Raw genomic sequence first — 23,787 nt, forward strand, 5'->3', positions numbered from 1 at the left:
TTGGAAATTTCAATTCTGACGGTCTAGCTTTTAGTTCTCAAAGATGGTAAAATAATATGTGTCCATTATCTTTTCTACATACTTTATGTTGTTTAAGGTTAGACAACGTTTGTTTATTACACTGTTTGGACTTAGGCAACCCCAAAGAACGCTTAGGTGGCCCACCCAAGGATTTCAGTGGCAGAAAAATCCCTGCATTGCTTGCTAGTCGTAGCCAATTACTCACATTGAAAGCAATGCATCTTTGCCCCTTCCAGAATAGAAACAAGCCTGTTTTTGATGATCTTTTCCCCCCTCTGGCTTAGACTGGTGTATTTGCTGTGCTTAAAGACATTTTCATGACATCACTTGAACTATTCCTATTGCTATTTGAAAGTGGAACTAACTCATGTTTTGAAGCACTGCCAGATGGATGACTGAAGTGTTTTGTAGCTGGTGACTGACATCTCTGTTCCTGTTTATGTTCCACAGTTGCCGGAGCAGCAACAGGAAGAGTCTTGGCCTGGGGACACCTTCGCCCACTCTGTCACGCCCTCTCTCCCCACTCTCCGTCCACACCGGTAAGAACCATCACAGGAACAGAAGTTTGTCTCCAATATATGTAGCCTGCTTATGTAGCCTGTTTATGTAGCCTATAGTACACTACGTAGACTTATTCCTACCCGTTGACACGTTAGAATGTTTTAGAGTAGGCTGTCCTACTACAACATAGCAAGTGCAAGTATGAATATTTTGGATTTCTCTCGCTATCATTGGGACCTCAAAGCATTTTTAGATATATGCTGTGCTGATTGTAGAAAATAAAGGAGGAGACATGCATCTTATTGGTCAGAAAATACAAAAATTTGCTCTTCAGTAAAGGGTGGGTTTTTGTGTTTCCCTTTAGCATTTGAATCAATGGGAGTGTATACAGTGCCTTCAGAAAGTATTCACACCCCTTGACTTTTTCCACATTTTGTTTTGTTACAGCCTGAATTTAAAATGGATGAAATGTTGAGTCAATAAGTATTGAAGTCAAAAAGTACCGAACCCCTTCGTTATGGCAGGCCTAAATTAAGTTCAGGAGTAAAACTCTTCTTAACACGTCACATAATAAGCTGCATGGACTCAGTCTGTGTGCAGTAATAGTGTTTAACATGATTTTCTGTACCCCACATACAATAATCTGTAAGGTCCTTAAGTCGCGTAGTGAATGTCGAACACAGATTCAACCACAAAGACCAGGTTTTACAATTCCAATTCCTATTGGGGAAAAAAAGCAGACATTGAATATCCCTATGGGCATGGTGAAGTTATTAATTACACTGTTGATGGTGTATCAGTACACCCAGTTACTACAAAGATACAGGCGCCCTGCCTAACTCAGTTGCCGGAGGGTAAGGTAACCGCTCATTGATTTCACCATGAAGCCAATGGTTACTTTTAAACAGTTGTTTTAAACAGGCTGTGTCAGGAGAAAACTGAAGATGGATCAACAACATTGTATTTACTCCACAATACTAACCTAAATGACAGAGTGAAAAAAAGGAAGCCTGTACAGAATAAAAAATATTCTTATTTGCAATAAGTCACTAAAGTAAAACTGAAAAAAATGTGGCAAAGAAATTAACTTTGAGTCCTGAATACAAAGCGTTATGTTTGGGGCAAATCCAACACAACACATCACTGAGTTAATATTACTACTCATATTATTTTCAAGCATGGGGTGGCTGCATCATGTTATGTGTATGCTTGTCATCGACAAGGACTAGGGAGATTTTTAGGATAAAAATAAACGGAATAGAGCTAAGCACTGGAAAAATCCTAGAGGAAAACCTGGTTTAGTCTGCTTTCCAACAGAAACTGGGAGACAAATTCACCTTTCAGCAGGACAATAACCTAAAACACAAGGGCAAATATACACTGGAGTTGCTTACTAATATGCCATTGAATGTTCCTGAGTGGCCTAGTTACAGTTTTGACTTAAATCGGCTTGAAAATCTATGGCGAGACTTGAAAATGCCTGTCTAGCAATGGTCAACAACCAGAACTTGAATAATAATAATGTGCAAATATTGTACTATCCAGGTGTGGTCTTGGAGACTTACCCAGGAAGACTCACAGCTGTAATCACTGCCAAAGGTTACTGTAACATGTATTGACTCAGGGGTGTGAATATTTATGTAAATGAGAGATTTAATTTCTAAGAACATGTTTTCACTTTGTCATTATGGGGTATTGTGTATACTGTGGATGGGTGAGAGAAAATATATGTAATAACTTTTGAATTCAGGCTGTAACACAACAAAATGTGGAATAAGTCAAGGGGTATGAGTACTTTCTGAAGGCACTGTATCACTTCTGGTTGTCAAGCAGGTGCACCCTATGAATAGAGTTCTGCACGAGGGCCCTACATGCCAGAGATGTGCAGACATTCTCTTTCAAGTTCTATCATGTCGAGACTTATCTGATTAGGGGGCACAATTTAAGCATTCATTATGTTTACAGTTGAATTAATTGGTAGCAAAATGCTCCCATGTTAATGAACACTTGTGTTTCGAGTACACAAAGGTCCAGGCACTGTCAAAGACAAACAAAATGATACTTTACAACGGCGCATAGCCTCCTCTCCATTAATGCCCTTTGATGCTAACTGCTGCTATGTTTGGCACCATAAACCAGACCTATTTGAGATATTATTCAGTCTAGCTACTTACAGTACCTGAGACTTGCCTCCATACAGTTTGCTTCGACCTTATTCAAAATATGAATAGGGTTTCAATCGCTATAATTACCTATTCTTATTCATCCGAGCTTAATTCATTGTAATGATGATAATCATCCCTTGTTTCTTTTCAGCTGCAAGCAGTCCCATAGACAGCCCCCGAAATGTGTCCACCAGTGCCTCCCTCAACTTCCCATTTGCTCGCAGGTATGTGGTAGGGTTGAATGGCGGAAACCCTGTTACCAACATTTTACCGGGACTTCCCGCCCATAACCAATCCCTTTTCCTGGAATAAATAACTGTGAGACACCAGTAAATTATAATACATTATTTATATGACTAGCATGGCGTGAAATTGAACTGTTAAGTTATATGCTTCTCTTGTAAAGATTATACTTTTTTTCATTGCAGCTGCAGAGTTTTAAAACCACCTATCACTCGAATATTGTTGCTGTAACTCAGTGCATGCGCGACCACTCTCTCGCAGTCTTTCTCTCTCTCCATCAATTTCATTCATATTGCATCCAAAATAGATCATCCTGTTCTAGATTCCAAGAACACAGGATGAGATGTTACTATCCTTTGTGCAAGACAGGGTGGTGCGGCAGGTGCCGCTTCTCATTCGAATGCTGTAATTTTATCTAAACCATCAGGTGTCCGCCGATCCCAGCTAAGTAACTCATGCAAAGAGTTAAAGCGCAATTATGTGTTTTATCTCCAGTACTCTGCCATGATTGTCAGTTATGTAGCTGCTCTACTGATAATCTCAGTGCGTCCTTGCTGGGATGACACAATCAGTCTACTACCGGAGAATATCAACACCAAACACATTGGTTCACCGTTCCACGGGAGCGGACAGTACACAGCATACCATAATGTTCTGAATAATGGCCAAGTCTACCTCGCTCCTTATTCTACTGAACCGCTTAGGCGTAACAAACACAAGTCCAACATTTATCGGAAACTGTTAAACTACCTGTTCGCTACCCTCCTGCTCTCCGGGGATGTACAACTCAATCCTGGGCCCAATATCACCGAGCCAGTGATACGCACCGGAGTGGAGAGCGGTGGATGGCCTCGTCCACTGGTCGTCGCCGCTGTGGAGGTGGGTGAGTGCTATGGTCCTATGGTTTCTCTCGACTCACCCGGCTCCAGGATAGATTTTGACTCTTCAAACATACCAGAGTCGCTATATGCGATCCCTGACTCTGCTTCTGGTACGCAAGCTATTTTAATTAGTTCCCCGCATCCAGTGCAGGCGGGAGGGATTGTTAATTGCGCTACCGAACTGCCCCTAATCAAAACGAAACAAAACGGCCTAAACCCAGCCGTCAGAAAACACAGAAAATTTAACTTTTTTCAATGTGTCAATCACTCTCAAGTCATCTGGGACCCACGAGCTAAGCCCAAGGGACTACTAGGGGGGCACTTGAACATTCGTAGTGTCATTCCAAAAAGTGATCAAATTCAACATCTACTCACAGACTCCAACCTTGACTTTCTCTGCCTCTCAGAGACATGGCTCCATAAACACTCTCCATGTGCTGCTTTGGTTGTGCCTGGCTACAATGTTTTCAGGAGAGACAGGATTGAGGGAAGAGGAGGGGGTGTGATGATTTACATTAAAGAACATATCCGATGTAAACAAATTGAGTGGTCATGTGATAATGAACTAGAATGTATCGGCCTGAACGTTACACTGTCTCCCCAAATGTCTTTTACCCTCATTGGAATGTATAGGCCACCTTCCACCAAAAGTGTGTTTTTTGATCAGTTTAATACCATGCTTAGGAAATGTGATTTTGGGAAAGAGGTCATCTTAATGGGAGATTTTAACATTAATTATGAAGACAAGTGTTGTAGGAAAACCCTCAAACGGATCACTAATACCTTTGACCTTACACAGCTAGTTAAAGGGCCAACCAGGGTGACTTGTTGCTCTAAAACACAGATTGATTTGGTGTTCAGTAATAAACCAGAGAGAGTGACTAAATCATTCAATATGGTTACTGGGCTGTCTGATCATAATCTTACACTTATAGCCAGAAAGCTGTCTAAGAGCAGGTTTAACCTCTCTACTGTTAGAAAGCCGGATCAACTCAGAATACCTAAGAGTGAATTAAATAATTTTGAAAAAGCAATTAAGGGAATAAACTGGAATGATCTCTTGTCCTATACAGATGTGGAAGCTGATAGTCAGGTTTTTCTATCCACAATCCAGACTACAATAAATGGCTTCCTAAAGAAAATCAAATCCAAACCTGGCCAAAAGAGCACTCTTCCTTGGCTAAATGGAGAAATCTGGAAATTGATGAAAGAACGAGATTATGCTCTAAAAATAGCCCTAAAATCTAAATTAGAGCATGGCAGACGTAGGTTTACCATGTTGAGAAATAAGGTGATGAAAGAAATCAGACAGGCCAAGGCAAACTTTTTATTGACATAATTGGTGAAGCAAAGGGAAATTCTAAATTGATATGGGAGAATCTAAAAAAGTTAACAGGGAAAGACCATAGTAACACTGCAAAAAGACTAGAAATCATGGTGAATAACAATCTAACACAGGATGCAGTAGTAATAGCAATAGCCTTCAATTCCTACTTTATTGACTCTGTCAGGGTACTGACTGAACCCCTCCACTTGTTTCTTGGGCTCAGTGCTAGTGAATGACACTCAACCTGTCTTCATCATAAGGGAGGTTTCTGAGTCAAAGGTGAACAAGGTGATTAGCTCACTAAAGAACTCTAAAGCCAAAGATGTGTTTGGGATGGACTCTACCTTTCTTAAAAACTACAAAGAGTCACTCATTGGCCCCATTACTAAGGTCACCAACACATCTATTGGTCTCGGTGTGTTTCCAAGGGTATGGAAGTCGGCCATAATAACGGCCATCTTTAAATCAGGCGACCCTGCTAACGTGAGTAACTACAGGCCCATTATATTACCTGTGGTGTCAAAGGTTGTTGAAAAGTGTGTAGCAGAACAACTGATTGCCCACCTCAACAACAGCCCCTTCACATTACACTCCATGCAGTTTGGCTTCAGAGCGAAACACTCCACAGAAACGGCCAACTGCTTTCTTCTGGAAAATGTGAAGTCCAAGATGGACAAAGGGGGTGCTGTTGGGGCTGTGTTTCTGGACCTAAGGAAGGCTTTTGATACTGTTACCCATGAGATTCTCATCACAAAATTGTCCAAGTTCAACTTTTCCCCTGATGCCTTGAGATGGATGAAATCATACCTTGAAGGCAGAACTCAGTGTGTCAGAGTGAGCAATGAGCTGTCGCCCACTCGTAGCTATGATGTGGGCGTGCCCCAAGGGTCAATACTGGGGCCCCTCCTGTTCAGCCTGTACATTAATGATCTGCCTTCTGTCTGTACTGGGTCTGAAGTTCAAATGTATGCAGATGATACAGTGATATATGTGCATGCAAAGAGCAAACAACAAGCTGCACAAGAACTCACTACTGTAATGGTCCAGGTTACAAAGTGGCTCAGTGACTCGTGTTTGCATCTCAATGTGAAAAAGACTGTTTGCATGTTCTTCACAAAGAGGGCAACAGATGCTACTGAGCCAGATGTCTATGTGTCAGGGGAGAAGCTCCAGGTGGTATCCGATTTTAAGTACCTTGGCATCATACTTGATTCCAACCTCTCTTTTAAAAAGCATGTGAAAAAGGTAATTCAAATAACCAAATTCAACCTAGCTAATTTCCGATTTATACGAAATTGTTTGACTACAGAGGTAGCAAAACTGTACTTCAAATCTATGATACTCCCCCACTTAACATACTGCTTGACTAGTTGGGCCCAAGCTTGCTGTACAACATTAAAACCTATTCAGTCTGTCTACAAACAAGCTCTCAAAGTGCTTGATAGGAAGCCCAATAGCCATCATCATTGTCACATCCTTAGAAAGCATGAGCTCTTGAGTTGGGAAAATCTTGTGCAATACACCGACGCATGTCTTGTATTCAAGATCCTCAATGGCCTGGCTCCCCCTCCACTCAATATTTTTGTTAAACAGAAAACCCAGACATATGGCAGCAGATCCACAAGGTCTGCCATGAGAGGTGACTGTATAGTTCCCCTAAGGAAAAGCACCTTTAGTAAATCTGCATTCTCTGTGAGAGCTTCCCATGTCTGGAATACACTGCCATCAGACACACATAACTGCACCACATATCACACTTTCACCAAATGCTTGAAGACATGGCTAAAGGTCAATCAGATTTGTGAACATGGTCCCTAGCTGTGTGTTGCCACTCTCCATGTTGTCTGTTGTCTGTAGCTTGTGAGGTGTGGAAACACTTTGTTGCTTTTATGAATTTTGTCTGGCTGCTTTTTGTTTTATGCTGCTCTGTCTGTATGCTACGTCTTGCTTGTCCTATGTTGCTCTGTCTTGCTTGTTCTATGTTGCTATTGTCTATATTGTAATTGTTTTTAATAACCTGCCCAGGGACTGCGGTTGAAAATTAGCCGGTTGGCTAAAACCTGGCACTTTTACTGAAATGTTGATTAATGTGCACTGTCCCTGTAAAAATAAAAATAAACTCAAACTCAAGCACTTCCAAGAGTTAATGAACAGTGAGCCTGGTGAAATTTGGGGAGCGCATCGTCAGTAGTGTACCTTTGGTTCCTAGGGTGTTTCGGACTTTCACACTATACACCCTTCCCAAAGGCGGCCAGCGACAGGGTGATCAATCCTACGCTTGCGTCCCATTCCCAATTAGTCATAGGAGTTGCCTTGTTGTTGATAGCCAACATCCCATGGGACTATGCATGGCAGGGGCGTCCTCCTCCCTGAGTCAAGCATTGTTGACCGCATACCTCCTGGCCCTCTCACTTCGGGGCCCAGCTGGGGTCTTTCCTCTTCACCCAGAGCCAATGACTGCTGCCTTCTGCCGCCTCCGATACAGCTTTGATTGCCGAACACTGGCTCTGGCCCTTAATTCCCAGGTCTCTAAGCAGTCTGGTTGTAGATGTTGCCACAAAACCTCTGCAGCCCACCTCCACTTGTCGGACTTCTGTGTTCCAGCCATGATTACCGTGCTTTGGCAGCTAGATCGGCATAGCGCAGATGTTTTCGCTCATAAGCCTCATCTACTGAGTCCTCCCAGGGTACTGTGAGCGCAATGATGAAGACCTTGAGCGAACGGGACCAGAGCACCATGTCAGGTCTTAGGGTGGTGGTTGCGATCTCCGGAGGAAACACAAGTTGCCGGCCAATGTCAGCTAGCATTTTCCAGTCGCGGGCCAAGCGCAGCTGGTCTCGCTCTAATGGTGTAGAGCCGCTCTTCGGTGGTTTAGCCCCTTCGCGGACAAAGTTCGTCCATAAGGGGTGTGATGCTGCTGGGGGTGGTAGGGAGTTGGTGGCAGCTCGCTTGTCCTCCAGGGCGGACGCAAGGTTTTTAAGGACTTGGTTGTGACGCCAAGTGTAGCGTCCTTGGGTGAGGCTTGTTTTACACCCTGTGAGAATGTGCCTGAGGTTGGCTGGCATGGAACAGAGGGCACAGTCCGGATCTTCACCATACCATTGGTGAAGATTAACTGGTGTTGGAAGGACGTCATATGTTGCTCAACCGCCTCGCTTCCATGGCCCACAGATCCTTCCAGCTGATCTTCCTCTTCTCCACACTGTCCCATCGAGTCCACTGTCCCTGTTTGGAAAGAGAGACTGCCTTGGCCCACCTTGCAGCCTCCTCCTGATGGTGAACTTCCTGCACTACCATTTTCCGCCGCTCTGGTGCAGTGGCCTTACTCCAAGCAGCACGGCTAGTTAGCCCAAGGCCTCCTCTCCCTCGCTGAACATGACCCACAATGTCAGCATGTCTGAGGGCTGCTGTTGCCTCCTGGACTGCTTTTCCTGGCCTTCATTTGCGCCCAGTTGCCAAGGTCGGCGCGTTATTGCTCACCACTGGGTCTCGAGATTCATTCAGTGTCATCTGTAGCCTGGTTTTTGCACACTTGAATTCCTCTGTTAGACTGGTGAGGGGCAGCTTGAGGACACCATCTCCATAGAGGCCTATGGTGGTAAGGCATCGTGGAACTCCGAGCCACTTTTTTAAGTAGCCCGTGACTCCTCTTTCCATCTTCTCCACTGTTGAGATTGGAACCTCATATACTGCTAAGGGCCACAACACCCGGGGTAGGAGACCAAACTGCAGACACCAGGCCTTTAACTTTCCAGGTAGCTGGGTGTTGTCGATGGACTGTAGGCTACTACTGATGTCTTTGGGCAGCTGTTGCACCTGGTCTTTGTCCTTCAGGCTTGCATCATACCACCTTCCAAGGCTTTTTACGGGCTGCTCAGACACTGTTGGGATTTGGTCATCTCCGATTAAGAATTTCAGGTCAGAGAGTACTCCCTTCACAATCGAGATGCTGCGTGACTTGGATGGTTTAATCTTCATACGGGCCCAGCTGATGTTCTCCTCGAGGTTTCTGAGCAGTCTCCTGGTGCATGGGACAGTGGTGGTCAATGTTGTAATGTCGTCCATGTAGGCTCTGAGTGGAGGGAGGCGGAAACCAGAGTCGACTCGCTGTCCACCAGCAACCCATTTTGAGGATCTGATGATAACCTCCAATGCCATTATGAAGGCCAACGGAGAAATGGTACATCCCAGCATTATACCTACATTCAGGCACTGCCATGAGGTGGTGAAGCAGAACTGCAGATCCTGGAAGTACGACTTCACCAGGGTTGTGATGGTGTCCGCTATGTGGAAAAATCTGAAGGCAGACCACAGGAGTTCATGGGGCACAGAGCCAAATGCATTGGCGAGGTCGAGGAAGACTACATGGAGGTCCCTTTTCTCCACCTTGGCCATTTGGATCTGGTGCCAGATCATGCTGGAATGTTCCAAGCAGCCAGAGAACCCCGATATTCCTGCCGTCTGTACAGATGTATCGACGTACGCATTCCTTTGCAGGTACTAGGCCATCCTCTGGGCAATGACCCTGAAGAAGATTTTACCCTCGACATTCAGTAAGGAGATTGGGCGGAATTGGCTGATGTTCACTGCATCCTTCTCCTTAGGGATCAGGACCCCGCCTGCCCTACACCACACTTTGGGTATTATCTTCTTTTGCCAAGCTGTTCTCATAAGCCTCCAGAGGAACCTCAGGACGTCTGGTGCGTTCTTATACACTTTGTACGGGACTCCATTTGGCCCCAGGGCTGATGCTGTTCTTGTCCGTTGAACTGTGTTTTCCACCTCTTTGCATGTCGGAGGGCTGGTCTCAATATGATGTTCCGGGGGTTCAATGGGTGGGATATCTGATGGGATGGCCAGATGTTCATGTCGCTTTGAGTCAAAGTTTGTTGTTCTCAGGTGCTCCTCTAGGTCTTTCTTTGTTGTTTTTAGAGCTCCACTTTTTTCCTTTGTGAAGAGACTTTTAAGGAACTTGAAGGGATCTTTATAGAATCAAGTTCTAGTTTGTTTTTTCTTCCTTCTGCGTTTCCGTAGGTTCTTTGCTCTACGGAGGGATGTCAACCGGGTTTTGATGTCAGCCTGAAGTGCCTCTATGCCCTCCTTTTCCACTTCCGAGGCCTTCTTCCACTGTTTCATAAGTTGTCACCTTTCTTGAACGAGGCGCTTGACTTCTTGTTGCCTCCTGGAAACTGGTGGGGTTGGAACCTTTCTCCCGCCTTTTGCCTCTTGCACACCAAATCTTTCTGTCCCGTACTCATAGATGATGTCCCCCATCCTCTCCAACTTCTGCTCCACTGTGCCTCGAAGTTTCTCGAGGGTCAAGGTAAAGTCAGTATTCACTGATTCCCACAACTTCTTGTCACTGGAGCCAGGCCACTTCACATACGGTCTGTGCCCTGGTAGTCTCCTCTCGACTGCAGGTCTGGGAGGCTGGGTGAGTTCCACTCCTGTTGTTGGTTCCACCTAATTTGTTACTTCGGTGCTTGAGTTTGCGTCCTCCGTGACAGTGGTACTGATGCACTGCAAACTATGGTTTGCGTCCAGTTACTGTGCTTCATTCGACTGATTTGATCGCTTTCGCAGAAGGTAATCAATGCGAGGCCTCTGTCTCTCTTTACCCAAACACCCCTTCTTCCCCTGGTGGATCCTCAACCCATGGTGTGATGTAACTTTCCTCCAACCACAGACACATACCTGCATCTGTTTGTGGCCCGCTGTTGCAGCAGAACTTGTGACAGTTGCTGTGGTGTTCTCTTGTGCTGTGCTCTCATTACTCGTAGTCGTTTCCGGTCCAGTCATTACCATGTTGTCAGCCGATGAGTCATCTTCCGCCCCCGCTCTTGCAGACTCTAGAGGTATTCTTGTATGTTGACTTTCTGTAGCTAAAGCGGGTGTTTCCAACATACTGCGAAGCATGGGAAACTACAGAAATGGGAAGCTACCCTATGACTGTCCCAGTGGGATCTATTCCCTCCTGTCAGCCATCTCTCCGTGCCGCCTGTTGTCAGCTGATCTTTCTCAGCAGTCACTGGACAAGTCCAGATATTCAGATTCCAAGAACACAGGATGAGATGTTACTATCCTTTGTGCAAGCACTTCCAAGAGTTAATGAACAGTGAGCCTGGTGAAATTTGTGGAGCGCATCGTCAGTAGTGTACCTTTTGGTTCCTAGGGTGTTTCGGCCTTTCACACTATACACCCTCCCCAAAGGCGGCCAGCGACAGGGTGATCAATCCTACGCTTGCATCCCATTCCCAATTAGTCATAGGAGTTGCCTTGTTGTTGATAGCCAACATCCCAGACTCTAGATTGAAATCAATCAATCACAAATGTATTTATGAAGCCCTTTTTACATCCTACGAAGTCACAAAGTGCTATACAGATGTCCAGCCTAAAACCCCAAACAGTAAGCAATGCAGATGTAGAAGCACAGTGGCTAGTAAGGCAGGAACCTAGGAAGAAAGGCAGGAACCTAGGAAGAAGCCTAGAGAGGAACCAGACTGAGGGGTGGCCAGTCCTCTTCTGGCTGTGCCAGGTGGAGATTATAACAGTAATTGGCCAAGATGTTCAAACATTCATAGATGACCAGCAGGGTAAAATAATAATAATCACAGTGGTTGTAGAGGGTGCAACAGGTCAGCACCTCAGGAGTAAATGTCAGTTGTCTTTTCATAGCCGATCATTCAGAGGTTGAGACAGCAGGTGCGGGAGAGAGAGAGAGAGAGAGAGAGAGAGTCGAAAACAGCAGGTCCGGGACAAGGTAGCACATCCGGTGAAGAAAGAGAGAGAGAGAGAATTAGAGGGAGCATACTTAAATTCACACAGGACACCGGATAAAACAGGATAAATACTCCAGATATAACAGACTGACCCAAGCCCCCCCCCCCACACAAACTATTGCAGTATAAATACTGGAGACTGAGACAGGAGGGGTCGGGAGACACTGTGGCCCTGTCCGACGATAACCCCGGACAGGGCCAACCAGGCAGGATATAAACCCACCCACTTTGCCAAAGCACAGCCCCCACAACACTAGAGGGATATCTTCAACCACCAACTTACTACCCTGAGAGAAGGCCAAGTATAGCTCATGAAGATCTCCCCCACAGTACAAACCCGAGGGGGGCGCCAAACCAGACAGGAAGATCACATCAGTGACTCAACCCACTCAAGTGGGACGGCATGCACCAGTAGGGACGGCATGCACCAGTAAGCCTGTGACTCAGCCCCATAATAGGGTTAGAGGCAGAGAACCTCAGTGCAGAGAGGGGAATCGGCCAGGCGGAGACAGCAAGGGCGGTTCGTCGCTCCAGTGCCTTTCCGTTGACATTCACACTCCTGGGCCAGACTACACTCAATCATAGGACCTATTGAAGAGATGAGTCTTCAATAAAGACTTAAAGGTTGAGACCAAGTTTGCATCTCTCATATGGATAGGCAGACTGTTCCATAAAAATGGAGCTCCATAGGAGAAAGCCCTTGCCTCCAGCTGTTTGCTTCGAAATTCTATGGACAATAAGGAGGCCTGCGTCTTGTGACCCTAGAGTAGGTGTGTACGGCTAGACCAAATCGGAAAGATGGGTAGGAGCAAGCCCATGTAATGCTTTGTAGGTTAGCAGTAAAACCTTGAAATCAGCCCCAGCCTTAACAGGAAGCCAGTGTAGCACTGGATTAATATGATCAAATTCTTTGGTTATAGTCAAGATTCTAGCAGCCGTGTTTAGCACTAACTGAAGTTTATTTTGTGCTTTATCCGGGTAGCCGGAAAGTAGAGAATCGCAGTCTAATCTAGAAGTGACAAAAGCATGGATATATTTTTCTGCATCATTTTTAGACAGAAAGTTTCAGATTTTTGCAATGTTACGTAAATGGAAAAAAGCTGTCCTTGAAATAGTCTTGATATCTTTGTCAAAAGAGAGATCAGGGTCCAGAGTAACGCTGAGGTACTTCAGTTTGTGGTACAACCATCAAGATTCATTGTCAGATCCAAAAGAAGATCTTTGTTTCTTGGAACCTAGAATTAGCATCTCTGTTTTGTTTGAGTTTAAAAGTAAAACATTTGCCACCTTCCACTTCCTTATGTCTGAAACACAGGCTTCCAATTGTGGGGCTTCACCATGTTTCATCAAATCAAATCAAAATCAAATGTATTTATATAGCCCTTCGTACATCGGCTGATATCTCAAAGTGCTGTACAGAAACCCGGCCTAAAACCACAAACAGCAAGCAATGCAGGTGTAGAAGCACGGTGGCTAGGAAAAACTCCCTAGAAAGGCCAAAACCTAGGAAGAAACCTAGAGAGGAACCAGGCTATGTGGGGTGGCCAGTCCTCTTCTGGCTGTGCCGGGTGGAGATTATAACAGAACATGGCCAAGATGTTCAAATGTTCATAAATTACCAGCATGGTCAAATAATAATAATCACAGGCAGAACAGTTGAAACTGGAGCAGCAGCACGGCCAGGTGGACTGGGGACAGCAAGGAGTAATCATGCCAGGTAGTCCTGAGGCATGGTCCTGGGGCTCAGGTCCTTCGAGAGAGAGAAAGAAAGAGAATTAGAGAGAGCATACTTAAATTCACACAGGACACCGGATAGGACAGGAGAAGTACTCCAGATATAACAAACTGACCCTAGCCCCCCCGACACATAAACTACTGCAGCATAAATACTGGAGGCTGAGACAGGAGGGGTCAGGAGACACTGTAGCCCCATCCGATGATACCCCCGGACAGGGCCAAACAGGAAGGATATAACCCCACCCACTTTGCCAAAGCACAGCCCCCACACCACTAGAGGGATAACTTCAACCACCAACTTACCATCCTGAGACAAGGCCGAGTATAGCCCACAAAGATCTCCGCCACGGCACAACCCAAGGGGATGCGCCAACCCAGACAGGAAGATCACATCAGTGACTCAACCCACTCAAGTGACGCACCCCTCCTAGGGACGGCATGAAAGAGCACCAGTAAGCCAGTGACTCAGCCCCTGTAATAGGGTTAGAGGCAGAGAATCCCAGTAGAAAGAGGGGAACTGGCCAGGCAGAGACAGCAAGGGCGGTTCGTTGCTCCAGAGCCTTTCTGTTCACCTTCACACTCCTGGGCCAGACTACACTCAATCATATGACCCACTGAAGAGATGAGTCTTCAGTAAAGACTTAAAGGTTGAGACCGAGTTTGCGTCTCTCACATGGGTAGGCAGACCATTCCATAAAAATGAAGCTCTATAGGAGAAAGCCCTGCCTCCAGCTGTTTGCTTAGAAATTCTAGGGACAATTAGGAGGCCTGCGTCTTGTGACCGTAGCGTAGGTGTAGGTGTGTACGGCAGGACCAAATCAGAGAGATAGGTAGGAGCAAGCCCATGTAATGCTTTGTAGGTTAGCAGTAAAACCTTGAAATCAGCCCTTGCCTTGACAGGAAGCCAGTGTAGGGAGGCTAGCACTGGAGTAATATGATCAAATATTTTGGTTCTAGTCAGCTTTCTAGCAGCCGTATTTAGCACTAACTGAAGTTTATTTAGTGCTTTATCCGGGTAGCCGGAAAGTAGAGCATTGCAGTAGTCTAACCTAGAAGTAACAAAAGCATGGATACATTTTTCTGCATCATTTTTGGACAGAAAGTTTCTGATTTTTGCAATGTTACGTAAATGGAAAAAAGCTGTCCTTGAAACAATGTTGATATGTTCGTCAAAAGAGAGATCAGGGTCCAGAGTAACGCCGAGGTCCTTCACAGTTTTATTTGAGACGACTGTACAACCATTAAGATTAATTGTCAGATACAACAGAAGATCTCTTTGTTTCTTGGGACAAGCATCTCTGTTTTGTCCGAGTTTAAAAGTAGAAAGTTTGCAGCCATCCACTTCCTTATGTCTGAAACACAGGCTTCTAGCGAGGGCAATTTTGGGGCTTCACCATGTTTCATTGAAATGTACAGCTGTGTGTCATCCGCATAGCAGTGAAAGTTAACATTATGTTTTCGAATGACATCCCCAAGAGGTAAAATATATAGTGAAAACAATAGTGGTCCTAAAACGGAACCTTGAGGAACACCGAAATGTACAGTTGATGTGGACAAACCATTCACAGAGACAAACTGATATCTTTCCGACATATAAGATCTAAACCAGACCAGAACTTGTCCGTGTAGACCATTTTGGGTTTCCAATCTCTCCAAAAGAATGTGGTGATCGATGGTATCAAAAGCAGCACTAAGGTCTAGGAGCACAAGGACAGATGCAGAGCCTTGTTCTGACGCCATTAAAAGGTAATTTACCACCTTCACGAGTGCAGTCTCAGTGCTATGATGGGGTCTAAAACCAGACTGAAGCGTTTCGTATACATTGTTTGTCTTCAGGAATGCAGTGAGTTGCTGCACAACAGCTTTTCCCCAAAATTGTGAGAGGAATGGTAGATTCGATATATGCCAATTGTTTTTATATTTTCTGGGTTTGGCTTTTTCAAGAGAGGCTTTATTACTGCCACTTTTAGTGAGTTTGGTAGACATCCGGTGGAAAGGGAGCCGTTTATTATGTTTTTCATAGGAGGGCCAAGCACATGAAGCAGCTCTATGTAGCCCTATACAGTGTATGTATTTGTCCTAGCCTACCTCTTTCAGGTAATATATTCAATGCAGTATTAGCCTTATATTTAGCTAGTTAATGGTTTATGCATAGTAAGCTTCTGACTTTTAGCCCCCATTTTTCTTGCGCTACACGCATGCACCTGTGCTCCGCTGGCCTCTCCTTAAAAAACACTCCTTGGCTCTTGGAGGCCCATGCAGGAAAATCTCGACTAGAACAGCTTGCTGGACATTCTTTTTTTTATAGCATTTCTTATACCAATAGACTATTTGAAGAGGGGCGCAAGCTCTTTTTTTGCTGAACGTTAAGTTCAGCAGCCAACAGAACTCACTGGTAATTTGAAAGAAGAGCTTACACGGTAGGCTATTGCAGTTATTTATTCAGACCCATAACCATTCAATCTTTGTGAAGAGAGGTGAAAGCCGTCTGCGTCTAATTCTAGTCCTATATTATTCAAGCATGTCATTAGAATGATGAAGATAAGGACAATAAAATGTTGAAAGGGAGGAAAGAATGAAGCAACAGTAGAGAGAGAAAGAGGAGGTAGGCCAATAACATTCGGGGAAATATGAAAGGTATATATTCGTCAGACTACTGATTATACAAATATGCCCTATTATATTTCAAAATTATAATCAAATTCTCTAGCATATACTTTCTGGTGCACCAGAATCAGATGTTCTTTCAGCTTTATCATGGTTTGAACGATGTGTGTAATTCCAGTCCATATAATACAATGCAGTACAGTAATACAGTTCACACTCAAAAAGATGAGCCTGCTGGAGCTAGTTACATTTATTTACCCAAGAGAGCATATAGCTAGCTACATCTATGGGCTTTTCTGTCTTTCTGTCGTGAGTAATGTGCAATGTATTGGATAACTGCAAAATCATTTGGGCTTGGGCTCATTAAATGTCGTCAATGTAGGGCTCATTAAATGTCGTCAATGTAGGGCTCATTAAATGTCGTCAATGTAGGGCTCATTAAATGTCGTCAATGTAGGGCTCATTAAACGTCGTCAATGTAGGGCTCATTAAATGTCGTCAATGTAGGGCTCATTAAATGTCGTCAATGTAGGGCTCATTAAACGTCGTCAATGTATTTAATATATGTCTCATCGGGCTCAGGTAGCATCAGGTTGGAATTTTCATGCTGATCAAATCCAGACACAGTGCATTTGGAAATTATTCAGACCCCTTGACCTTTTCCACAATGTGTCACAGCCTTATTCTAAAATATATTTAATTGTTTTTTCCCCCCTCTTCAATCTACACACATTACCCAATAATGACAAAGCAAAAACAGGTTTTTAGAAATGTTTGCCAATTTATAAAAAAAAATAACTGAAATATCACATTTTCATAATTATTCAGACCCTTTACTCAGTACTTTGTTGAAGCACCTTTGGCAGCGATTACAGCCTCGAGTCTTCTTGGGAATGACGCTACAAGTTTGGCACACCTGTATTTGGGGAGTTTCTCCCATTCTTCTCTGGAGATAATCTCAATTTTGGTTTCATCTGACCAGAGAATCTTGTTTCTCATTGTCTGAGAGTCTTTAGGTGCCTTTTGACAAACTCCAAGCGGGCTGTCATGTGCCTTTTACTGAGGAGTGGCTTCTGTCTAGCCACTCTTACCATAAAGGCCTGATTGGTGGAGTGCTGCAGAGATTGTTGTCCTTTTGGAAGGTTCTCCCATCTCCACAGAGGAACTCTAGAGCTCTGTCAGAGTGACTATCGGGTTCCTGGTCACCTGCCTGACCAAGGCCCTTCTCCCCCGATTGCTCAGTTTGGCCGGGCGAACAGCTCAAGAAAGAGTTTTGTTGGTTCCAAACTTCTTCCATTTAAGAATGATGGAGGCCACTGTGTTCTTGGAGACCTTCAATGCTGTAGAAATTTTTTGGTACCCTTCTCCAGATCTGTGCCTGGACACAATCCTGTCTCAGAGCTCTACCGACAATTCCTTCTACCTCATGGCTTGGTTTTTGCTCTGTCATGCCCTGTCAACTGTGGGACCTTATATAGACAAGTGTGTACCTTTCCATATTATGTCCAATCAATTCAATTTACCACATGTGGACTCCAATGATGTTGGAGAAACAGCTCAAGGATGATCAATGGAAACAGGATGCACCTGAGCTCAATTTCAAGTCTCATAGAAAAGGGTCTGAATACTTATGTAAGTAAAATCCTGTTTTCGCTTTGTCTTTATGGGGTGTTGTGTGTAGATTGCTGAGGACATTTTTTTATTTAATCCATTTTAGAATAAGGCTGTAACGTTACAAAATGTGGAAGAAATCAAGGGGTCTGAAGGCACTGTATATGCTTTATAATGCTTTTGAATGACACCCCGGGAAAATATTCAATCTTAGTATGTGGACCTGGTTATACTTAAAGCTCTCTGGATGTTTTTTGTGTGTGTTCGTCTGAATTCTAAGGGCCATTTTCCTCTTCTATCTATGGCCCTTTTTTTATGCCAAAAAACTCCCCAGTCTTTAACGATTACAAGCATACCTATAACATGATGCAGCCACCACTATACTTGTAAATATGGAGAGTGGTACAAAGGGGATGCATGTTTTGGAATATTTTTTATTCTGTACAGGCTTCCTTCTTTTCCCTCTGTCAATTAGGTTAATATTGTGGAGTAACTACAATGTTGTTGATCCATCCTCAGTTTTCTCCTATCACAGCCATTAGAGTCCCATCCTCTCTGGCAACTGAGTTAGGAAGGAAGCCTATATCTTTGTAGTGACTGGGTCTATTGATACACCATCCAAAGTGTAATGAATAACTTCATGCTCAAAGGGATATTCATTTTTTTTTACCAATCTACCAATAGGTGCCCTTATTTACGAGGCATTGGAAATATTCCCTGGTATTTGTATTTGAATCTGTGTTTAAAATTCACTGCCTGACTGAGGGACCTTACAGATAATTGTATGTGTGGGGTACAGAGATGACGTAGTCATTCAAAAATCACGTTAAACACTATTATTGCACACAGAGTGAATCCATGCAACTTATTATGTCAAATCAAATCAAATCAAATTTATTTATATAGCCCTTCGTACATCAGCTGATATCTCAAAGTGCTGTACAGAAACCCAGCCTAAAACCCCAAACAGCAAGCAATGCAGGTGGAGAAGCACGGTGGCTAGGAAAAACTCCCTAGAAAGGCCAATACCTAGGAAGAAACCTAGAGAGGAACCAGGCTATGTGGGGTGGCCAGTCCTCTTCTGGCTGTGCCGGGTGGAGATTATAACAGAACATGGTCAAGATGTTCAATGTTCATAAATGACCAGCATGGTCGAATAATAATAAGGCAGAACAGTTGAAACTAGAGCAGCAGCACAGTCAGGTGGAAGTTGAAACTGGAGCAGCAGCATGGCCAGGTAGACTGGGGACAGCAAGGAGTCATCATGTCAGGTAGTCCTGGGGCATGGTCCTAGGGCTCAGGTCAGTTGAAACTGGAACAGCAGCATGGCCAGGTGGACTGGGGACAGCAAGGAGTCATCATGTCAGGTAGTCCTGGGGCATGGTCCTAGGGCTCAGGTCCTCCGAGAGAGAGAAAGAAAGAGAGAAGGAGAGAATTAGAGAACGCACACTTAGATTCACACAGGACACCGAATAGGACAGGAGAAGTACTCCAGATATAACAAACTGACCCCAGCCCCCCGACACATAAACTACTGCAGCATAAATACTGGAGGCTGAGACAGGAGGGGTCAGGAGACACTGTGGCCCCATCCGAGGACACCCCCGGACAGGGCCAAACAGGAAGGATATAACCCCACCCACTTTGCCAAAGCACAGCCCCCACACCACTAGAGGGATATCTTCAACCACCAACTTACCATCCTGAGACAAGGCTGAGTATAGCCCACAAAGATCTCCGCCACGGCACAACCCAAGGGGGGGGGGGGGGGCGCCAACCCAGACAGGATGACCACAACAGTGAATCAACCCACTCAGGTGACGCACCCCCTCCAGGGACAGCATGAGAGAGCCCCAGCAAGCCAGTGACTCAGCCCCTGTAATAGGGTTAGAGGCAGAGAATCCCAGTGGAAAGAGGGGAACCGGCCAGGCAGAGACAGCAAGGGCGGTTCGTTGCTCCAGAGCCTTTCCGTTCACCTTCCCACTCCTGGGCCAGACTACACTCAATCATATGACCCACTGAAGAGATGAGTCTTCAGTAAAGACTTAAAGGTTGAGACCGAGTTTGCGTCTCTGACATGGGTAGGCAGACCGTTCCATAAAAATGGAGCTCTATAGGAGAAAGCCCTGCCTCCAGCTGTTTGCTTAGAAATTCTAGGGACAATTAGGAGGCCTGCGTCTTGTGACCGTAGCATACGTATAGGTATGTACGGCAGGACCAAATCAGAGAGATATGTAGGAGCAAGCCCATGTAATGCTTTGTAGGTTAGCAGTAAAACCTTGAAATCAGCCCTTGCTTTGACAGGAAGCCAGTGTAGAGAGGCTAGCACTGGAGTAATATGATCAAATTTTTTGGTTCTAGTCAGGATTCTAGCAGCCGTATTTAGCACTAACTGAAGTTTATTTAGTGCTTTATCCGGGTAGCCGGAAAATAGAGCATTGCAGTAGTCTAACCTAGAAGTGACAAAAGCATGGATTAATTTTTCTGCATCATTTTTGGACAGAAAGTTTCTGATTTTTGCAATGTTACGTAGATGGAAAAAAGCTGTCCTCGAAATGGTCTTGATATGTGATATATTGATATATTGATATATATATTGATATATTATGTGACTTGTTTATCACATTTTTACTCCTGAACATATTTAGGCTTTCCATAACAAAGGGGTTGAATACTTATTGACTCAAGACATTTCAGCTTTTCATTTTTAAATAATTTGTAAAAAATGTCTCAAAACAATGTACCCCATTGACATTATGGGGTATTGTGTGTAGGCCAGTGACACAAAATCTAAATGTCATCCATTTTAAGTTCAGGCTGTGACACAACAACATGTGTAAAAAGTCCAGGGGTGTGAATACTTTCTGAATGCACTGTAAATAAAGCAGAGAGCTGGAGGCTGTGGTTGGATTGTTGGTTGGTGGCAGGATAGCCTAGTGGTTAGAGTGTTGGACTAGGAAGGTCGCAAGTTCAAACCCCCGAGCTGACAAGGTACAAATCTGTCATTCTGCCCCTGAACAGGCAGTTAACCCACTGTTCCTAGGCTGTCATTGAAAATAAGAATGTGTTCTTAACTGACTTGCCTAGTTAAATAAAGGTCAAATGAATAAATAGTGGAGATCACATCCTTCCTGCTAGGTTAGCCTTTTCCTCACTCAGATGAGGTGTGTGCGTGCGTGAAAAGATATTTCAATATAAAGTAGTTTTTTTGTATTTATAAAATAAGTTTATTTGTTATGTTTATTTGAGCGGTGACAATGTACATCAAAAACTTTAGTCTCAGTATACGTGAGAAGATGCGTTGCAGTCCCTGAGCAGGTGAACATAAAAACAAGAGAACTTCATATACGAACAGATACCCGCAAACATCAGACAGTTTCCACACAGAAATCAAGACATTGCAGAAACCAATAATGGGATGTGGTTTTATACTAAATCAGTCTTATTCCAATGTTTTCTCATTAAGAAGATGTTCCCAATGTTGGAAGACTGTCGACAGCTGTTGCCATCAGGAAGCTGTTTTCGGGCTGGAAAAGTCAGAACGTTCAACTAGGAGTTGCTGAATCCTTTAAGCTGGAACAATTTGTTTTTAGTCGGCTTTCATTTTGATCCTCTTTAAAACCACATTTGGCCAGCAGTGTGTTCGCAGTTACTCAACATCCCTTTATTCACAACCCTGGCTTCGATTCCTGATGGCAACTCATTATTGGTTATGCAACATGTAGAGAAATGTGCATAACCAATTTTTCTTAAACCCAGATTTGATAGGAAAATATATGGTTTTACACAATGTCTCTGGAAATTTGATATGGGCTGAAAAGGAACTGCACTGAAATGATAAGACCCTTTATAATTTCTGCCCCCTGATCATTTCCTTTGCCCGTATCCCTGGTTTTTAGAAAGAGCAAATAAGTGCTACAGCATTTTTTTTTTTGCTCTTTGAATTCATGTTGAACCTGTTCTCCCCATGCTAGACAAATGAAGGCTGACACATTAGCCAATTGTGTCCGACTTCATTCGTCAAATGAAATGTCACAGGTCAGTTGGCTCACTATCGCAGTCATGTTCAATCTAAGCATGAGACTGTGGAAAGATGCAAACTTAACCTGTAACAGTTTCACATGTTCCCCCGTAATCTCTCTCTTGCTTCTCCTGCTGTCGTGACCTCAGCCACATGGCTCGTGCTGACAGGTAGGTCTCTCTCTTATCCTATTGTCCTTCGTGCCTTTCTCCTTTCACGCCTCTATATTTGGTTACCACTTCTTCTGAAAAGATCACATCCCCTTGTCCTTCATCAGCCCAGATACAGTCAGGCCCGTAATTATTTACACCCTTGATAAAGAACAGCAACAAATACCTTGTGTAAAATAGGTCATATAATAACTGAGCTATATTGCAGCTGTTATTGTAGCTATGTTGCAGCTATATTGAGCTATTAAGGTCAATGGTGCCGTTCACTGGCCACAGTACCAGTGAAAGCTAAATAGCCATAACATCAGAGATAAACTGCATTGCCACTTGGATTGGAACAGGTGCTATGGTCATATGACATGAAAATAGAGCTCTTTGGTCACACACACCAGTGGTGGGTTTGGCGTTAGAAAATCAGAACCATATGCAGGAAGTTTTTTGTTGTTTAAATCTATTTTAGATTACTGATAATGCTGTCAGATTCCACATCCTACGTCACACAGGCGGAAGAGATAGGATCATGAGTCCGTGGGAACCAGGGCTACCGCTCAATGCAAGCCATTTCGATATACCGTGTCCACAGATCAATTTGTAAGTTAAAATGTCTGTTGGAACCAGTACCAGAACCACACAGGTCCTCGATACAGGGGACTTTAGAAACGGCACCATGAACTTTTCTAAGTACCAGGACATTTTAGACAAAAACCTGGTTGCCTCTGCCAGGAGGGTGACAGTTGGCAGCTAGTGGCTCTTCCAGCAAGACAATAACCCCAAGTACAAAGAAATGGTTAATTGACCACAAAGTCAACATTTTGCAATGGCAATCTCAGTCTCCGGAGTTGAGACCCATTGAAAACCTGTGGTTTGAATTAGAGGGCAGTACATAAGAACAGACGAAGGACATCAAGTATCTGGAAAGATTCTGTATGGAGGAATGGTCTAAGACCCCTCCCAACGTGTTCTCATAAAACATTTTAGAAGAAGGCTCAGTGTTGTTATCCTCGCAAAGGGAGGGTGCTGGAGTATTGAAAACATGGGCGCCAATAATTTTGACCCCTATCTTCTTTAGATTGTTTAACAACTCATCTATTCCTCTGAGCAATTGTATTAGTATCGAATAATATAATTTCTCACATTTTTTGAGCATACAGTATAGCTCAGTATTTGTATTATTTATTTGATACGGTCTTGGTTGCTCATCTTTATCAATGGTGCCATTAATTATGGACCTGACTGTACATTGCAAGTGCATAGTAATTACACATGACACAATCCCGAATGCGTATTACATCACGAAGAACAGAGTAATAGCAAAAGACAAGGCTTTCAGTGTAGTGTGGGGAAGACGTAACGCGTTACAAGGCAGTTGATATGAAATGCAAAAATGTACAAGGTAACATAACAATGTCTGTCTGTTTTTCTCCAGAGCGGAAGGCAGACGATGGTCTTTGGCGTCCCTCCCCTCCTCCGGCTACGGAACCAACCCCCCAAGTTCCACGGTCTCTGTAAGTCTCTAGCCCTCACCCAGCTCCAACAGGGTCCACATGAAACTGCAGTTTCACAACACCATATAAACCATTCAACAAGATCTGAATAGGATAAGAAATGCGTCTGTGGCTGAAAGGGACAACACTGTGACCATGTGATCAAATGGGACAAATCCTATCTTGAATCATCATGTGTCTGAATGAGTCATTTATGTTTGGCTCCTAGCCTGCGGTGG

General features: G+C 44.1%; 1 protein-coding gene across 3 annotated transcripts in view; it reads left to right on the forward strand.

Annotated features, from left to right (window-relative positions):
- Window positions 1-23,787, forward strand: part of mast3b (microtubule associated serine/threonine kinase 3b) — a 66,672-nt gene that overhangs the window by 19,687 nt on the left and 23,198 nt on the right. For all 3 annotated transcript variants that reach the window (XM_020498674.2, XM_020498675.2, XM_031786253.1), the window contains 4 exons: window positions 472-560; window positions 2,839-2,911; window positions 22,044-22,064; window positions 23,491-23,569. In XM_020498674.2, the coding sequence (XP_020354263.1) occupies window positions 472-560; window positions 2,839-2,911; window positions 22,044-22,064; window positions 23,491-23,569 (262 nt within the window). The remainder of the gene's footprint in view (window positions 1-471; window positions 561-2,838; window positions 2,912-22,043; window positions 22,065-23,490; window positions 23,570-23,787) is intronic.

This window comes from Oncorhynchus kisutch, linkage group LG13 (assembly GCF_002021735.2).
Source record: "Oncorhynchus kisutch isolate 150728-3 linkage group LG13, Okis_V2, whole genome shotgun sequence".
Lineage (NCBI taxonomy): Eukaryota > Metazoa > Chordata > Actinopteri > Salmoniformes > Salmonidae > Oncorhynchus > Oncorhynchus kisutch.